The sequence below is a fragment of the Psammomys obesus genome, unplaced genomic scaffold, assembly GCF_907164565.1.
Source record: "Psammomys obesus unplaced genomic scaffold, mPsaObe1.curated_primary_1811, whole genome shotgun sequence".
NCBI classification, from domain to species: domain Eukaryota; kingdom Metazoa; phylum Chordata; class Mammalia; order Rodentia; family Muridae; genus Psammomys; species Psammomys obesus.
Window position 1 is genome coordinate 2,992,141 of NW_026589447.1, and position 18,158 is coordinate 3,010,298.

At 38.2% G+C, this 18,158-nt stretch overlaps 1 protein-coding gene across 1 annotated transcript in view; it reads left to right on the forward strand.

Moving 5' to 3' along the window:
* Positions 1 to 17,073, forward strand: part of Ophn1 (oligophrenin 1) — a 389,706-nt gene extending 372,633 nt beyond the window's left edge. Inside the window, exons 19-22 of the mRNA XM_055605072.1 lie at positions 7,024 to 7,189; positions 8,187 to 8,237; positions 11,952 to 11,993; positions 13,180 to 17,073. Of these exons, the coding sequence (XP_055461047.1) occupies positions 7,024 to 7,189; positions 8,187 to 8,237; positions 11,952 to 11,985 (251 nt within the window). The 3' untranslated portion in view covers positions 11,986 to 11,993; positions 13,180 to 17,073. The remainder of the gene's footprint in view (positions 1 to 7,023; positions 7,190 to 8,186; positions 8,238 to 11,951; positions 11,994 to 13,179) is intronic.
* The last annotated feature ends 1,085 nt before the right edge of the window (positions 17,074 to 18,158 follow it).

Below are 18,158 nucleotides of genomic sequence, written 5' to 3' on the forward strand. Positions count from 1 at the left end.
GTGTGTGTGTGTGTGTGTGTGTGTGTGTGTGTGTGTGTGTGTGTGTGTACACATATGTGCACAGGCATATGTGGTCTATAAAGCACCTAGTTTTATAGTAGAGGCTTAAGATGTGACAGACTACAAGCCAGGGGACATCTGCTTTTCTGTATTCTAGAGCCTCAGAGAAACCTAAACCAAAAATATAGACAGAAGAAAATAGCTCAGAACTATACATATATATTGTCTTCAGTCTGTCTATAAATGTGATAAACACCCAGAAAGAAAAAAAAAAAACAGAAATTGTTAAGGGAAGGAGAAAACAGAAAACAGTATTTTTAGCCTTTCCTAGTTCAATTTGAATCTTAGTTTGGTTCATGGACCCTCTGAAAGTCCTACTCCAAGGTATTTTTTCATACCTTATTTCTTTGAGCATCAATGTTTGGACCTCTAACATGACTGCCTAGTAACAGTACTTTCACTTACTTCCCATGTATATGAATTATCATCTCAATTTGGCTTTAAGACCCAGGCAGACTGTATCAGATCATTTGTATGCATTCCTCGTTTGACGCAAATGACCTCACAAAATTCCCATTATAGTGTATACTTACTTTAAGTTTCAGAATACTCTTGAAGGTTTGGGAATATTGTGTTTTTTGTGTCACACAAAGCTCAGTTAGAAGCCTAAAAAGGGAAAGCTTTCTTCACTGTCCTTCTAAAAGACCGAACTGCATTTTTCTCTACTCAATAAATATTTGTTGAATATCTGCCAGTTACACGCAGAGCAATTTTCTTAGGTCTCTGGGGAATACAGAGATGATTCCCACCTGGATCTTGCTCTGAAGTTGCTCCCATTCTAATATGGGAGAAAAAGCCATGAAAACAAAGAGCCAAAGTACAAGATTCAGAGTACAAGACAACCAGTGCCTTAAAGGCTATAGAAAAGAACTCGGAGAATCTTAAGCTTCCTAAGAGACATGGCACTTAAGCGGATGCAAATTTGGACATGTGAGAATAGGATAAAGAGCTTCTTGGAAAGATGATTAATTGCAAGACATGCACACAGAACAATAAATAATAATGTTTATCTGTACTGTAGCATATGTGAAGAATAGAGCTGCATCAGAAAAGACTACTGAAGCCAAATGGAAAACGGTTGTGAATGCCAGCTTAAGCATTTTGGGTGTTTTTGTGTGCAACAAGGAACCATGAAATTGAAATCTATTTCTTGAGTGGTAACAAAACAAAACAAAAAATGAAGGTGGAAGAAAGGAAGGGAGAGACAGATAAAGAAATTGAGGCTTCCATAGCATTCCCGAAGCAGCATACAAAAGTCAGCAGAAAGAGGTAAAGGTTTCCAGACTGATACCATCTGCTGATTCATCTGCAAAACAATCCAGTCTTCATATTGTACCGGCAGAGAAATGAACTGCTTACTGACACAAGCTAGTTTTACTCTGAAGATGAGAATCCAGGTTTCTTGACTCCTAGTTAGATGACTTCTTTCCGTGCTTTGCCAGCTTGACATTGTGGCTTAACTGTGACTGAGACAAATTAGAGGCAAGAAAGAACAACACCAGGGTCTTTCAGCCAAGAAAACTCTTTGCTGTAACTTCAAAGAATGACTTGTAATGAATCATCAAGTTGGAGTTGCATATAAAGGGCCTAATCAGACAAACAATTAATGGTGCTTACTTTCCAGGCCCTAGTTAGATGTCCATTTGGATGTGGCTGTAAAGGTAATGAATGAGGTTCCTGTTTTGAGGATGATATCTATTTATTCACCAAAAGAAATGAGCCACAGCATAAGCATGACTTCAGGTAGAAATATTTTCTGGGCTCCGAAAGTATAGTATCCTTCCTATCAAACTCCCTACTCTAGTAACTAGTAGAAATGATATATCACTGTCACCTCTGGTCATCTGTGACCTGCAGTGAGGAAACAGTATCATGTGGCTTAAAACTTCACAATTTACACTGCCCATCATCATGTTCCCTGGGGAGCACTGAAGTACTCATGTACAGGTTCTACCCCAGTTAAACTAGAAACTGAGGATGATATCCAGGTACTGCATATTTAAAGGTGTTCACATGTTCTAATGTGTAGCCAGGCTTGAAAGCTACAACACCACTGGTAACTGGAACAACATATGTTTCAGAAATTACATGCACATGGATCTATTATGGTATCTTCCTCCATAATACAAAAGAATTTGTACAGAATTATGGCCAATCCTAACAATCTTAACAATGAAAAATGTATAAAAATCACTAAGTATAGTTTTATAATCCTTGGAACAGAACCAGTATTTGATAATAAAAGTAGCCAGAACTGGAACTCTGTGAAACTCTGTGATCAATCCCTGTAATATAAAATCTGTCAATAAAAGTAAATAGTAACTATACTTTTACTCATTTTCTGTTATCATAATTGTCATTTGCAATTTTTCATTGCTACTACTAATAACAAAGCAGACACCAGGGAAAGAAGCAGATATGGACACAGAAGATAAGAATTTCAATCATTACTCTATTTCAATCTAACCATGTAGGTAATGGGTAAGTGGATTTATCCTTTCTGAGCTTCAGTTTCCTTATCCATAAAACAAAAATGGTGGAAAATCTCTATTCTTTCCTTTTCCCCTTACTATGAAAATTATCTTGGAGAATGTTTTAAACAGTATAAATTTGTTAGGAAAAATTGATTATTACTTTCTTTTAAAAATTTATTTGTTTTTTATTAATTACAGTTTATTCACTTTATATCCTACTGTAGCCCCCTCCACCATCCCCTCCCAATCCCACCTTTCCTCTCTCATCTCCTTCCATACTCCTCCCCAAGTCCACTGATAGGGGAGGTCCTCTCCCCATCCGTTTGACTCTTATAGGCTTATCAGGTCTCATTAGGACTGGCTACATTGTCTTCCTCTGTGGCCTGGTAAGTCTGCCCACCCCCTCAGGGGGAGGTGATCAAAGAGCCAGCCACTGAGTTCATGGCAGAGACAGCCTCTGTTCCCCTTACTAGGAGCCCACTTGGACACTGAGATGCCATAGGCTACATCTGTGCAGGGGTCTTAGGTTATCTCCATGCATAGTCCTTGGCTGGAGTATCAGTCTCAGAAAAGACCTCTGTGCCCAGATTTTTTGGATCTGTTGCTCTCCTTGTGGAGATCCTGTCTCCTCCAGGTATTTCTATCTCCTCAGTGTAATTGTAGAAAATCAGGTTGATGCTAAGGGGATTATATTACCCATAAATGTTAGGATAGAGCCTAGATGGGAAGATGGTCTGTCTGTGTCCAGGAATAATGTTTTCTTAATTCCTCTAGTAGTTTTCTACTTATACTGTACCATCTGAATCACTTGAATCACTGTCCCTATCTTTTTTCTAAGATTTCTCAGTGGATAATTTTTTAATATGTAGCTTAGGTATGATCTGGCTCTTATAAAACAAAATTATATCATTTTTTATTATTTTTGAGAATTTCATACCTACATACCATATTTTTATATTTACCCTCCTGCTCCCTGTAACTCCTTCCAGATTTCTCCATCTTCTCACCCCTTCCAAATTTGTTTCTTCTTCTTCTTCTTTTTTTTTTTTTATAAAATCCACTGAATCTGATGTGTATGTTTCACATACTCCTGAATGTGGGGGCAATCCAGAAGAATATGTGAGCCATACCAAAGGGCCATATCAATTTTCTTTACAGGGGCCACACTGTAAAGAAAACTAACTCCTTTTTTTTTTTTCAGCAAAGAGCTGTCAATATCTCCTCAGCTAGGAGTGGGCTTACAGGCCCCTCCTCTCTCCATCGTGGAATGTTGACTAGCTTGATATTATCAAAGTCTTGTCCCTACAAACACAGCTGCTGTAGGCTCATGAGTGCAACAATCTTTCAATGTCCAGAAGACATTGTGTTGATCATATAATCTTTCCATTCTTTCTTTTGCAATAGTCTCTGCACCTTGTGAAGAAGGAATATAAAACCACAGACACCTATTTTCTGCACTTTGGCTAGTTGTGAGTTCCTGTGTTAACTGTTATTCATTGAGGAAATAAACTGCTCTGATTATGTTTGAGACCTACATTGATTTGTGTATGTGAGAAACATGATAGAGGTCAGTTCAATTCTATGTCTGTATACCAAAGTGATAGTAGTAGGTTCATTCTTTGTCCCAGTGAACTTCCCAACCATGAATTTGAGGATATAATTATAGTACCAGGCAGATGCTTTTTCCTATAGTGATGCTAATACAATCAGAAAGTAGTTGATTACCCCAGTAACATTCATGCCATTATTGCACCTATGAGCATATCTTTCCAGGTCAGTTGTTATTTTAGCTTATAGGATTAACAGTTACGTATGGCTGCTGATAACTCCTCTGCCCCAGTAGCCTATATATAACCTTTCTGGTATTATGAAAGCTAGCCATCAGGGAAGAGGTTTCCTGGTCAGTACTAACTTGATTTCCCCATGTTCTGTGCCCAAAGCATGTGGTATCGTCATCAATAGGGTTTTATCATCAAGTTGTGGTGGGAAGACAAGAACAATGACAGTAGACTGTGTTGTTCTGAGATCTCTAAATTAACTCTGATGAACAAATTGAGGGGAGATATCTTCTTTTAAAATATTTTTATTTTAATTTTATTAATTATACTTTATTCATTTTGTATCCCCCTTTAGCCCCTTCCCTCATTCTCTCCTAATCCCACCCTTCCTTCCTCTTCTCCACCCCTGCCCCTCCCCAAGCCCACTGATAGCGGAGGTCTTCCTCTCCTTCCTTCTGATCTTAGTCTATCAGGTCTCATCAGGACTGGCTGTATTGTCTTCCTCTGTGGCCTGGTATGGCTGCTTTCCCCTCAGGGGGAGGTGATCAAAGAACCAACCACTGAGTTCATATCAGAGACAGTGAGGGGAGATATCTTATATATGGCACTGGGTCTTTTATTTGGTAAGCTATAGCTTCTGGGAGGAACTTTATTTCCTGTGTCTGGTAATTCCAATTAAATTATTTTATTTATTTAGGAAACTTATGAAATAATAGATCTCTACACCGCCTTTTCAAACATCCTTAGTGTTAACTTTCACTCCTCCTACACACTCTTAAAGAATGGCTATAATACAAATGATGTGAGCTCAGGGGTCCATAGAATGAAAGAAACAGAATGGTCTAACACTTACTTACCCCTGTTTGGTTTAGACACTGCCATATAACTTGATTCTTAAAATAACCTTGTGAAAATGCATTGTTATATACCCATTTCCCAGATGAGAAAATGATAGTCACAGATTAAGTCACTGCCTGGAAGCAGCAAAAAAGCCACATATCCAGGTCATAATTCTAGGCCTTCTGTACTCTCTTCTGTAACCTATTATATAAGCTAAAATTAACATTTTTTTGATGGGGTGGTAAAGAGACCAGTTTGGTAAAGTAGACTTGGTAGACAACTTCCAATCATTATTCCTGTAACAATGATTTGGGCCTAGCTTAAAGACAGTCTTGAACCAATGCTGAGGAATTTGAACTTTATAATATACATTTTAGAGCTACTGAGAAGTACTTGAAGAAAAGTAAACCTGTGCAAACTTAAGTCAGTCCCATAGCAGTATTATATAGGTGGAATTTAATGTTTTATTTTTACTTTAAACATCTTGCAGAAAGAATGAAAATCAAGATCTTCTAACATTAAGCAAATATCAAAATCTATGAGTACACTTACATTGTTACATATATGGCTATTTTAATTTTGTCTTTATTGGGATGAGAGTACTCTGTGAAATTTTGCTTCCTTCATTTGTTGAGACAGAGTCTCACTCTGTTGCTTAGGCTTATGTAGATCAAGGGGGCCTTGAGCTAATGTCAATCCTTCTGTTTCAGGCTCCTGTATGCTGGGATTACAGATGTGAGCTACCATTCCCAGATTTATGGATTCATTTTTACTTTAACTATTTCATATACATATATTTGTTGTGGTCTTGTCCAAATTCTTGTCAGTTTATATGTAATATGTATTTGTTAATTGCTTGTAAGAATAAACTGTTTAGCTTTTATGGTTGGGTCTGACGTTTTGCTATTAGGGTATGTGTTTTGTGCCAATTGGTTTTTCTTATTTCTGTCCTGGGTGAATTCCTTTGTGCTTTTTCTCCAGAGTGGAATTACTGGATAAACAAGTATGAATTATTGCCTATGCATGATTTTATGCTTCATGCAGCTTGTTCCAGAATGCTTGATGGGTATATAGATAGAATAAGTCCAATTTATAGTGCCACCAGCAGTGTGTGAGTACATCTGTTTTGCCATAACCCTGCCAGGACCATTTCATAAAAAAACTATATGTTTATTTCTTCCAATTAATTTGTAAGCCAGAAATGTTGAGGTAGGAAGATGAGTTAGGAGAGTATTTTAATGTTGAAAAGTACCTAGAATCTTTTGAGATTTAATTTTTAAATTTATGTGCATAGGTATGTAGATATGTACATGAGTGCAGTTGCCCAGGGTTAAGAAAAGAATGTTGGATCACCTGGATCTGGAGTTACAGGTTGTTGTGAAACTTTTGACATGGGTACAGGAACCTAATTTGGGTTCTTAGCAAAAACAGTAGGTACTCTCAACAGCTAAGCCATTTCTCTAGTCTCAGGATCTGAATTTTAGTGGCAATGAATTTATCAAATTCAAGTTCCTTATCAATCATCTATTGTGTAGCTGGCACTATAGTAAACATACTGATTCCTAACTTAATCCCTTCAATTTCTGTAAACCTGAATTGTATTGCTACTCTGAAGTATAAAGTCGAGCAAATATAGAATTAGGAAATTCATAACAAACAGAAGGTACATGAAGTTGTGCAACCCAGATTTAAATGTGGGCTTTCAAAAGGACATCAGAAAGAAGAATTTTAAAACAAAAAGAGATACTGTTAGCCAAGAAAAAATGGGTACCAGAGAAGGAGGCCCAGGCAACCTCAGTTTAGGTACCTACTAATGCTTTGTATTTTGTTTGGTTGATTATTTATGTCCTGGATTTTTTTTTTTCTTTTAGGAGATACTGACTGTTTCAGCAAAGTTCGGCCCCCAGGAGAAAAACAAACAATCATCCGTCCTCCAGTGAGGCCCCCAGACCCTCCTTGCCGGGCCAGTACTTCACAAAAGCCAGAGCCAAAGCCAGAAACATTGGCTGGCAATGCAGGGGAAGTCCCATCATCCGTGTAAGTATTGTTCTTCCTCAACTTGACCTAAGGCCTGCGCTGGCCACTAAAAGTGCCTTCAGTATCACTATCTCTGCTAGCTATAACACATGAAACATCATTCACTTCATATTCTAGGGGACTATCCAATGTCATTCATGTCTGGAGTTTTCCACTCAACACACAAAGCTCAGCTAAAGAGGAAGACTTCTGCACAATCTTAGATAAAGACCCATTTTTCTTAGCCTTCCAGATGTCTGCACAGTAGAAAAATTACTTTCAGTTTTTTACTCTAGAAGTCTTTTCGTTATTTTGCATTATTGCTACTGGTTTTAAAGTAGTTTAATGAATACATTCCTCTTGTCATTGTGCTTGTGCTTGGGGCTTTTTTCTTCTTACTTTCTTGCAAGGAACATTTTAAAAATTTTTCCAAAACGACTCAGGTCCTCTAAAGATCCTCTTACAGGACAGGAGATGAGCTGACATCGAGAGGCCTTCTTGTGGCTGGGCAGTAAGCTGGGGAGCCAGCGCAGAAGTAGACCTAAGGGACCTGCTTTGCTTGGCCATAACCAGCCTGACTGTCCTCTCTTCAGGACCTTCTTATTTCTTAGCATCTTACTTCCTGCTTCCTCTTTTTCTTGTGTTTCTTCTTTTCCATAATTGCAAAATTGGGGTAAGAAAAAAAGCCTCAACAACTTCAGCTAAATTAGCAAAGCATATGCCCTAAACCACACGTTGAAACAGAAGATTGTTTTCATTTCTTTTTCAAAAGACAGGTCTGAGTTGGTCACAAACTTTGACCATTCTGGATCAATAGGTAGTAAAGGGTTTATTTGTTGGTTGGAGTACCTCTGGCTTCTGAGCCATGTCTCATTCTGTTATTTGAGCTTCTTCCAAATCCTTGGCTTTTTGCCAGAAAAAGTAAGGCTCGTGCTTGAGTATAATGTCCTTTTCATTGGTTTGGTTCTCACATGTATTCCACTGCAACTCAACAGACTGGGTTGGCTTCTATTTGCAGGGTGGCATCCAGAACCAGATTCTTTGAAACAGCTTCCCGGAAAACTGGAAGGTAAGAGACACGAAACACAAGAAAAAGCAAATGCAGTTTTCAATAAATACATCAAGAGCATCCCATCAATTTCTGCTCTTTCCATCTCCTTTTCTGTTTCTTTATAGTTCTTGTTCTCTCTTCCCCCCTTTTTCTCTTCCCCTCTTTCTGCAGTTATTGTAGGTCACCTTCTATGTTTCATCTGTGTCCTGACTTTTTCTCTTACTTGTTCTTACTTGTGTCCCTACCATCCTTTTTCTTTCTGTATTTTTTGTTTTTCTCTGCCTGTGTTCTCTTTATGCGACCCTTCTTGTTTTTCTTATCTTGTGTTTTCCTCTTTCTATTGTCTCTTTTCTTAATCTTTTTTCCAGTTTTTTTCTTTTTCTCTTTCTTTCTCACGACATACTGTGCACATGTAAATATTGCTATATTTATACGGACAGATAAACACATATCTGTCCTAGTTAGGGTTACTCTTGCTGTGATGAAGCAACATGACCAAAACAAATTGTGGAGGTAAGGGTTTAGTTGGCTTATACTTCTGCATCACTGAGCATCACTGAAGGAAATCAGAAAAGGAATCTACCGGTAGAATTTAATGCAGAGGACATGGAGCAGTGCTGCTACCTGGCTTGCTCCTCATGGCTTGCTCATTGTGCTTTCTTATAGAACCAGGACCACCATCCAAGGGGTGGTACCACCCACATTGGACAAGCCCTTTCCCATCAATCATTAACTAGAAAAATGCTCCACAGTTTTGCCTACAGCCTGATCTTATGGAGTCTTTTACTCAATTGAGGTCCCTCCTCTCAGATGATCATCTGTCTTGTGTCATATTTACATAAAGCTAGCCAGCACATATCCCAAGCTATATTGGAAAAAACTTTACATCCAAAGAAGGTTTTTTTTCCCACTTATTTAGACTCCATACTATAAGGTCAGCTGACAAAGGCATGCAGTAGATAACATTCTATTACCTGTGGATTTGGAGTAAGTATAAATAGTTGGTTCAATCAATGATTATCAACTTTCTATCTATCTAAATATCTTGAAAAGTTGTAAAAATATCACTCCAGATTCCTGGCATGTACTCTAGACTCACTAAAATTGATCTGTAGAGTGGAGCCTTGAGAACCCATTATTTCTTCCTTTTATCCCTCTCTTCCTGAGTTCCTCACTTCTTTTCCTTCTGATCATCCTTTCTTCCATTTGTTTTTAAATTTTCTCAAATGCTGGTACAAACTGTCCAAGCCCTTGGCATTTGGGAGCATTTGGACAAAAAACACCTAGAGGAATGATTGCTTAGTTTTTAGGGTGTTTGCTGTGCATTTGTTCTATGTGACTAATCAGAGAGTTTTAAAATTGTGCTTCCTGGCAAAGAAAAAGAGTGAACTTTTCTATGTCAGTTAAAAGGAGAACAATGCACCTTTATCATCAATGAGGCTAGGATAAGTTTGACATTCTCTTGCAAAAACCATGGGACATAATTATCCAAGATGTGATTCCACATGAAGAGTTACTCTAGTGTAGCTTGGCAGCCATAGGCAACTCTGGACTCAGCCAAATTCTGTTTAAACAATAACTTATCACTTATTCTACTGTAACAGATGAAAGTGAGGTCAAGTCCTTGATTTCTGGGGCTTGGTAAAATAGAGATACACAGCAAAATTTGGGAGATTGATCTGTATCTTAGGACGTGCTGTCAAGGCATGAAGAAGGGAAGATGAAGAGGCATGAAGAAAGTCTAATAGAATTTTTAGTGCAGGCTAAGTTTCACTAGGGAAACTGTAGCCAAGCTGATTTTGAGAACATGGAAAGATAGGTAATGTTACCAATGGTTTGTCAGCCAGTGCTCAGACTTAGACCAACCACAAACCCAGAGGACCTTGGTTAAAGCAGGTACTTCAGCCTATGGTATTCTATCACTGTTTATCTGGGCTTCCAGAACCTAGACTTAATCCTGTTGTCTGTCCTAAGATTCTGCCTTGGAAGAAAGGAATTTAGGTAAGACAAATATACCTCAGTGTGCTATCTTGGCTACCCATAGGTTCTTCTTACTCAGAACCCACACAGGAAATATTCCTCCCACATGAATCCACCCCTTCCATTAGTGTTTTCACAAGTTGGCTAAGCAAGATGTTACTAATTATGTGACTAATCCCTGATATGGTCATTGTTAACAACTGCTATTATTTCAAATAAAAAAAAATACTGAGTTGTTTAACTATTGCCTTACCCCTTTTAGTTTTCCATTTGTATACTTGACTGTAGCCTGCCATTTTGATAGCATCTGTTCCTTATTCCCTTGTTGAAGAGGTTCAACAGTTAAAAAAGAAAAACTCAAAGGAAAATTTATTAGATATTTGTCAGGAAAAGAAGAGAGGAGTGTATTTTATGAGGCAGGAAAGCTTCAGAAGTGATTAGTGTTTCACTTTGTCTATAATGTAGGGGTGAGAGGAGAAATGTTAGCTGAACAAAAGACCAGGAAAATGGATTAGAGCCAGACTGCAAAGGTTTTTGTATGACATATTAAGGTGTTTGCTCTTTGTATTATAGTCCACTGGGGGTAGGTCATGGAAGATGTTTAAGTGGTGGTGAATATTCTGAGCACACTGAGTGGTAAAAAGATTACTCTGGTGGTAAAGATTGGAAGCAAGGAGACTAATTAGGAAACAAATCTTGCTGGCAAGAGTTCATTAAAGTCCTGACCTAAGGCATTGCCATAGGAATGGAATAAAAGGACAGATTTGAGATCAGTTCAACCAGACTCTGCTGATTTTTCAAATGTGAGGCATTATAGAAATTCTGAGAGAGAAAAGTCCAACTTGGGCAATTTGGTAGATGATATAATTAGGCATAAAGAAACAGGTTTTGTGAGACAGTTTGCTGTCTCACATTTCAATTTCAAATGCTGACTGTGAAGACAGTGTAGGACCTCCAGGTAGAAATGCCCAAATGAGTAACTGCCACTTAATCTAATTGTCAGAGTGTGGCCTGCATAGATTTAGTAACAGAACTATTAGGTATAACTATTATATTATAGAACTCTAGTGTGGGGCATCCACAATATGAGAAGTGACACTTTGAAAGATTTCCAGTATTTGATGGAATTGAAACCATGAATAGGGATAAGATAGTTTATGCAAATAGTTATAAGCAATTTCAAGAGATGAGAGAAAAATAGAAGGCTGTAGATATAGATACGGGAACCAGGTGTTATATGGGATGCTCTGGACATATTGTTGGGGTATTTATTTTTTGTGATTGTGTCTGTCCCCCAACTTGTTCTCAGCTGAGTAAGGAAGGCTAATTTAGGGCTGATCTAAGCTCATCAACAGTCCAAGTGGAGCTGGTTTGGTTTTTAAGAAAAAAGGAGTCTATCTTTTACATGATACTTCTGCCTTTTTGCCCTTCTCACCAGTAGGGGTAATCGCAGGATGTAAACTGGGGTCTTTGGCCAACTTGTGTATTTTATCTAGTCACCCATAGTCTAGTACTCAAAAATTGTTTTGGCGACTGAAAGATGGCTTCAAGGATAGAATACTGGGTTTTATAAACCTGTCCAACCTAGAAGAATAAAATTAAATTCAGTAAAAGGTCTGAGCAGAATAATTTCATAATCAAGAAATTCCCTAATCAGAAAATTTTACTAGTCAACTGAGTTTTTTTGCCATTTACCTTTTTTAGCCCTAATTTCAAAGGCTTTATTGAAATCTCTTTTGTTTTCCCCCACAGTTCTCAAGGAAAACTTCCTGGAGATGAGAGTTGAGGCCACAGGTATGTTATTTCTACCTGTCATTACAAGTTGTTCTTCAATTTAGCCCCCTTTTTTTGACATCTAGGATTTTGAAAACTGGAATGCCCCATAAGTTCAGAGGGTGAAAACTTACTCCATGCCTCAGTTCATGATCCTAAAATTACCTTTTCTTTAAACTTACTTCACTTGTGAGGTTTTGTACAATTTGAAGTTCTCTTCCGCTTCTGTTCTTCCTCAGACACATTATTTACCGGTTGTTTCTTAGTTGGATTCATCGGGAATATGTGGCTGTAATATTTTGGCCAAGCATATTTCCTCTTCTTCATCTCAATTTCTGTTTGTAAAATGAGATGATGGAACTCTATAAGTCTTTGAGTCTGTAAAGAAATAAGTGACTTCCCTTTTGAAATGATAACAGATGTCCAAGTATTTGTAGTGGGACTTTATTCCTTCAGACCACATCGCTTTTTCAGTCCTTCCTACCTGAACTACCTTCCGTAGTCCTTTATATTTTTCTAGTGCACAGAACATTCATATCCATGATCTTATTTGATCCACATCATGTGCCAGAAGTAAGGAGAATACGAAGTGTTCTAACTCAACAAACAAAGGAACTTAAGTTCAGAGGGGATAAGTGACTTACTAAGGTCACAGGAGACTTGGGGGTCAGCGAAATGTCTTTCTCTGCGTAGGACTTTTGATTGCTCGCTTATCTGATCTCTGGCATAACATGAACCAATATGCACATTAATGAAGTCCAGGTATCTGGAGTTTGGCTTGCCATCGGCTCCTTAGCCTTCTATTTTGTTCCTGTCACTGCCAGTCCTCCTTGGCCTAGAGATAGATAAGCCTCTCCTTATCAGCTTTAAAAACGAAGGCCTGGTCAAAGGAAGTTTGGCAATACTGAAAGGACCATAAAGGCTGTGGCTACCATGTAAGGGAGAAGAGTGGGGCGGTAGTCTCAGAAGTTTTACTATCAGGATTTTGCTTCCCCTGTTGATAGATTTTTAGGGAATTGGGGGTGGGGTAAAAGGCACAGTCTCTAGTACTAATGATAGCTGTCTTGGGCCTGTTGCATATAAAGTCCCTCTTCCAGACTAAGTACCAGTTACAGGGTAAGTAGAGAGACTATACTGCTCAATACCTTCTAAATATTTACCCAGGTCTAGGCCTAGCTAACTTCCTACTTTCTTCTTTCCCTTTTAGGTTGGAAAGGACTTGGCATTGAGAGACCCTTTCCAGGTTGTGAAAGGGTCTACTTCAAAACTTTGTGAGCTATCAGTACTGAAGAGCAGCTCATTTCTGGCCTTGTATTTTCAGTGTCTGGGAAGCTATAAAATAAGGAGCCGATGTTGTAGACACATGTTTGTTTTATTTTTTTTTCTCCTTTGTATTCTGTCTTCATCTCCCCAGAATTTCTGTTGTGAGCAGCTCCTAGGACACTGGATGGTTGGATTTTCTCAAGATCCAAGCTCTACTGAAGTGGAAATACCCACTGACCTGTATTGAAGAAGAGAGCCTAGTTTTCCAATCTTCTCTGAACTTTTTCCTCAAAGGTCATTGGATTCTTCATGAGTCAGATTGAATTTAGGTATCTTATGTGATTTAAAGACCACTTGAGTTGGGGGCCATTGTTTAACTTATTTGAAAGAGAGGAGGGATGTTAGCTGAATATTGGACAATTGTGTCATTTCTTTCTGAAGACATGGACACTGACTAGTACCAGATTGGCACCCTGGTACCATGACATGTTACTGAAATTCAGTGAGGCCAGACCACATGAATAATTCCCAGTGTCCTACCCCAGCATAGGCTTAGGATGATAGCCTTTCTGCTTTTGCCTCTGAGGACAAATCTGCTAAGCATGTTTGCATGTCAAAGCTTAGGCCTATCTGGATTTTCTTTCCTCCTACTTTCACCCAATAGCTTCCTTTCCAGCAATCAACAAATAAAACAAAACAGAAAACATTTCTGTTAAAAAAAAAAAAGTCAAATGTCAGGAAACATTGTTAAGATTGTTAAGATTGACTGAGTCCAAGGAATTGTTACTCTTGCCTTTTATTTTCTTCTAGCTTATACGCCTTTTTATTTCCTGAAAAACAAGCAAACAAACAAAGCCACAAACAAACAAAACCAGATCTTAACCAGGTGCCCATGGATTCTGGAACTCTATGATGCCCCCAAGATGACATATACAATTCCATGAGGGTAATGCCTTTTCTGAGCAGATGGTTCATAACATTCTACTGAATTTCAAATGGGACTGCAACCCAATAAAGGTTAAGAACCACAGTCTTTGAGATAAAAGACTCTTTACAGCCCATAAAGGATTAGAAGGAACTTTCAAAAGCATTTATACTAACAACAGCTTGGTTTACATGAAGAGCAAGTTAGTGACCACAACAGGACAAGATCCCAGGTGTCTGAGCTCCTACATAAGGTTCTTTTTAGTACGCCACATTTATCTAGGAAAGGACTTTGTAGGTGGTGGCTTTAATGGCCCTTTTGGGAGGTATTGGCTTTTATCCTCTTTCTTGAGCCTCTCATATTTGCCAGCGAGTAGAAAATTTCAAGATATAAACCCTTGGTCCCTTCCATTACTGTTGGAGTCACTGAAAATGCACTAAAACAAAAGTACAGTACACGGAGAATCTGAGGATTAGACATTTCTGAGCCCTGTTTTTCAGAGTGCAAATGCTCCTGTTTCAGTGCAGATGAGCAGGCTTCCAAGGCTAGTGGGGCTCTTACTGAGCTCTGCTCTTAGAGTGGTATCCTCTCTGTTACTGAGTGAAAGCAAGCATATGTGCAGAATTTGGTCACAGGACTGGGTCAGTAGGGCTTCAGATCCATGGAAGTTTATTAAGAGAGTCTGAATCTGTGTTTATTGTGTGTGTGTAAAATACCATGGTAAGCACTAAAAATGTTAAATACTATTGAAAAGCAGAGAAAGACATTGCAATTCCAATAGAAGTGTCTAGAAACTTCACCCTGTGGTTGCTGTGTTACATGGGACATGGATGAAAACTCAGCTGAGGAAGATGGGGGCCATCCATTTTGGAGGCCAGGGAGCAGTTAAGCGTGGTAGTTTTGCATCTTCAGTTAACTCTCTTTAAAGAAGGAAACAAAGCCCCTCTCTTTGGCAATCTGCTCTAAAACACAAAATGTTCTGTGGTGAAGCATACTGTCATGAAAGGGGACTGGCTTAGCCTATGCTTGATGCATAGATACTCACTCAGATAAGGTTATCAGAAGAGGTGATGGTGTGAGGAACAACTATGGGAAGTCAACAGCAACCCTCACAAAAAGATAACTGTTCAGTTTTGAATTGATAGTGACAACAAAAGTGCTAACACTTATTAAGCACCCACTAAATACTAGGTCATTCAAAACCTACTCTTTCCTCCTGGTAACAATCATGCAAGTACTCATCCCCTTGTACAGATTAAGAAAGTACCCAGTTGCATTAAATTAGTGGCTCTACCACAGACATGTGTGATTTGCATCCAAGCCTTTCTGAATTTGCACCCTGTGTAATTTTCCCTATGTCATTCTAAGGTGGGTATCTAAACAGAGGCCACATTACCAGAAGTGGATTGACACTTGACTCCTATGTTCCTAATACAGAATACACTGAGGAAAGGAAAACAGTGAGGGAAGGAAGTGGTGCAAGTCCACTTCATAAGGCAGTAAAACATAGGTTGAAAGGTAATTCAAAGTTGAGTTTACCTATTTGGTAACATGTTTTAAAAGGTCACCCAATCTCACCTTGTAAAGTGAAGAATTTGTTATGATAAGTAGCTGTGAATTCTTTGCCTTGGTCATTTTTTTAAAGAGTATGTCACGGTTTTATCCAGAAGGCTGGTGACATCCATACATGTAGTATGAGCAGGAAGGTTTGCTGTGCCTCCATGGAATTTGATGTCCTAGGGTAATATCCCTACAAAATGTTTCTGGGGTGAAGGCAAAATCAGGTCATTTAATAAAAGAAATTTTATTGAATTATTTTATTTCAAGTTGCAAAAGAGGTGTTATGAAGTATCCAGATACCACAGGACAAAATTAAGTTTTCAATTTAAATAGTAAAATAGTGTCATGCAGACTACTTATGAAATAATGGGCTACAATCGAGAAGCATCTTTCCATTTTCAAGACTTTCCTTTATTCTGTAAGAACTACAAAAAGTAAAAGAATTAGTTCAGCGACTTGTAAAATAATTACTTTTGAGAGAACATAGATCAGTGAAGCTGTTATTAAAGTAGCAGCAGACAAGTGGCCTTGACACATTAGAAAGATTTAGAAACAGCAGCAACAGAAAATCCAGAGAGAAGCAAGATAACTTGACAAGATATTTTCAATGAAGAAAAGCCTTCATTTTCATAGAGAAATGCAATACTTTATGTCATGGACACTTATAGAGACCTTAAAAGATTGCCTATATGGTTTCATTTCTATGTGAAATCAGAGAAAAGAATGAGATGAGATCCTTGAACCCATTGATGTGATTTTTCAATAAAGTGTGTAGATTCTCTTGTATAGATGTCCTCCATCTGCAGGCTCGTCATGGAAATCTTTCAGTCTATAAGTATTGATGGCCTACCCACTACCTATCCTTTGTAAAAGCCTAAGGAGAACCCAGTGTAAAGATTTTTATTGTTTTGGACCTTAGTCTTCATCTATTCTCCACTTTGCAACATAGCTTTGTCATTCTTTCAGGCCTCAAAATGTCAACATGTGATAGCTGGTGTGATTCTCTTTTGTAGATCAGGAAACTTGAGGCCTAGGGAGGTGAAAAAGAAAATGTTCATAAACAGACTCTAGAAATTGATACAAATCCAAGATTGGAAACTAGAGATGGCTATTTACCAACTGTCCCAAGGTACAAGTGAAAATGAATCCCAGGGCCAGAGACATGGCTCAGCGGTTAAGAGCACTGGTTGCTCTTCCAGAGATCCTGAGTTCAATTCCCAGCAACCACATGTTGGCTCACAACCATCTACATATGTAGTCCCATGAGATGCAATGCCCCCTTTTGGTGTCCAGAATTACATGCAGAAAAAAAAGCTATACATAAAATTCATAAATAAATAATCTTTAAAAGAAAATGAATCACTACTATAACTGTGAATGTTTAGAAATAGGATTAATGAAAACATAAGTGGCAGCATTGGCATTACCTGGGGACTTGTTAGAAATGCTGATTCTTGGGATCTACCCTAGACATCTGGAATAAGAATCCGTATTTTAACAAGACCCCACAAGAGATTTCTATGCACATTAAAAAATTTGAGAAACAGTTGGTTTACTCTGATCTAATATGCTGAGAATCCATAACTTCCTGCTTCTTACATTGGTTTGCACATGGCCTGTGACTTTATTGACAAGTGAATGAAGTTTCTCTATGTTAAAGAATACCAGAGAGAGTATAGAGAATAAACAACCTGAAAGTTACTTGGCTGGCAAACTGTAACGGAAGCAGTAGAAAGAAAACATGTGGCACTGAGAATGAACTCTTCTCATGATGTCTATGGTCACGAGTCATCTTTGTCATTCCTCTCTGAGATGCTGAACATGTTATTCACATTGTCTACCTTTTGTCTCAGTGGGACTTTTCAACTTTTATACATAAACTTTGATATAATGAAAATGGACAACTCTGCTGGTCTTTGGCCAGTTTAGGCATCTTCATTTCACATAAGAAAGACAATACTGGTACTTTTGCCGTCTATCCTGTTTGCCCTGCTGAAAAAAAGATTAAGCATCTTCCCTAGGGTCATCCTTGTTGTTTAGCTAGGGCTATAGATTTTAGTGTGTTTATCCTATATTATAAGGCTAATATCAACTTATTAGTGAGTATATATCCTTTCTGTTTTTCTGCTTCTGAGTTACCTCACTCAGGATGATCTTTTCTAGTTCCTACCATTTGCTTGGAAATTTCATGATTTCCTTGTTTTTAATTGCTAAATAGTATTCCACTGTGTAAATGTACCACAATTTCTGTATCTATTCCTCCATTGAGGGACATCTAGGTTGTTTCCAGATTCTGGCTATTATTAATAGTGCTGCTATGAACATAGTTGAGCAAATGTCCTTATTGAATGGTGGGGCATCTTTTGGGTATATGCCTAGGAATAGTATAGCTGCATCTTAAGGCAGCACTATTTCTAATTTCCTGAAGAAATGCCAGA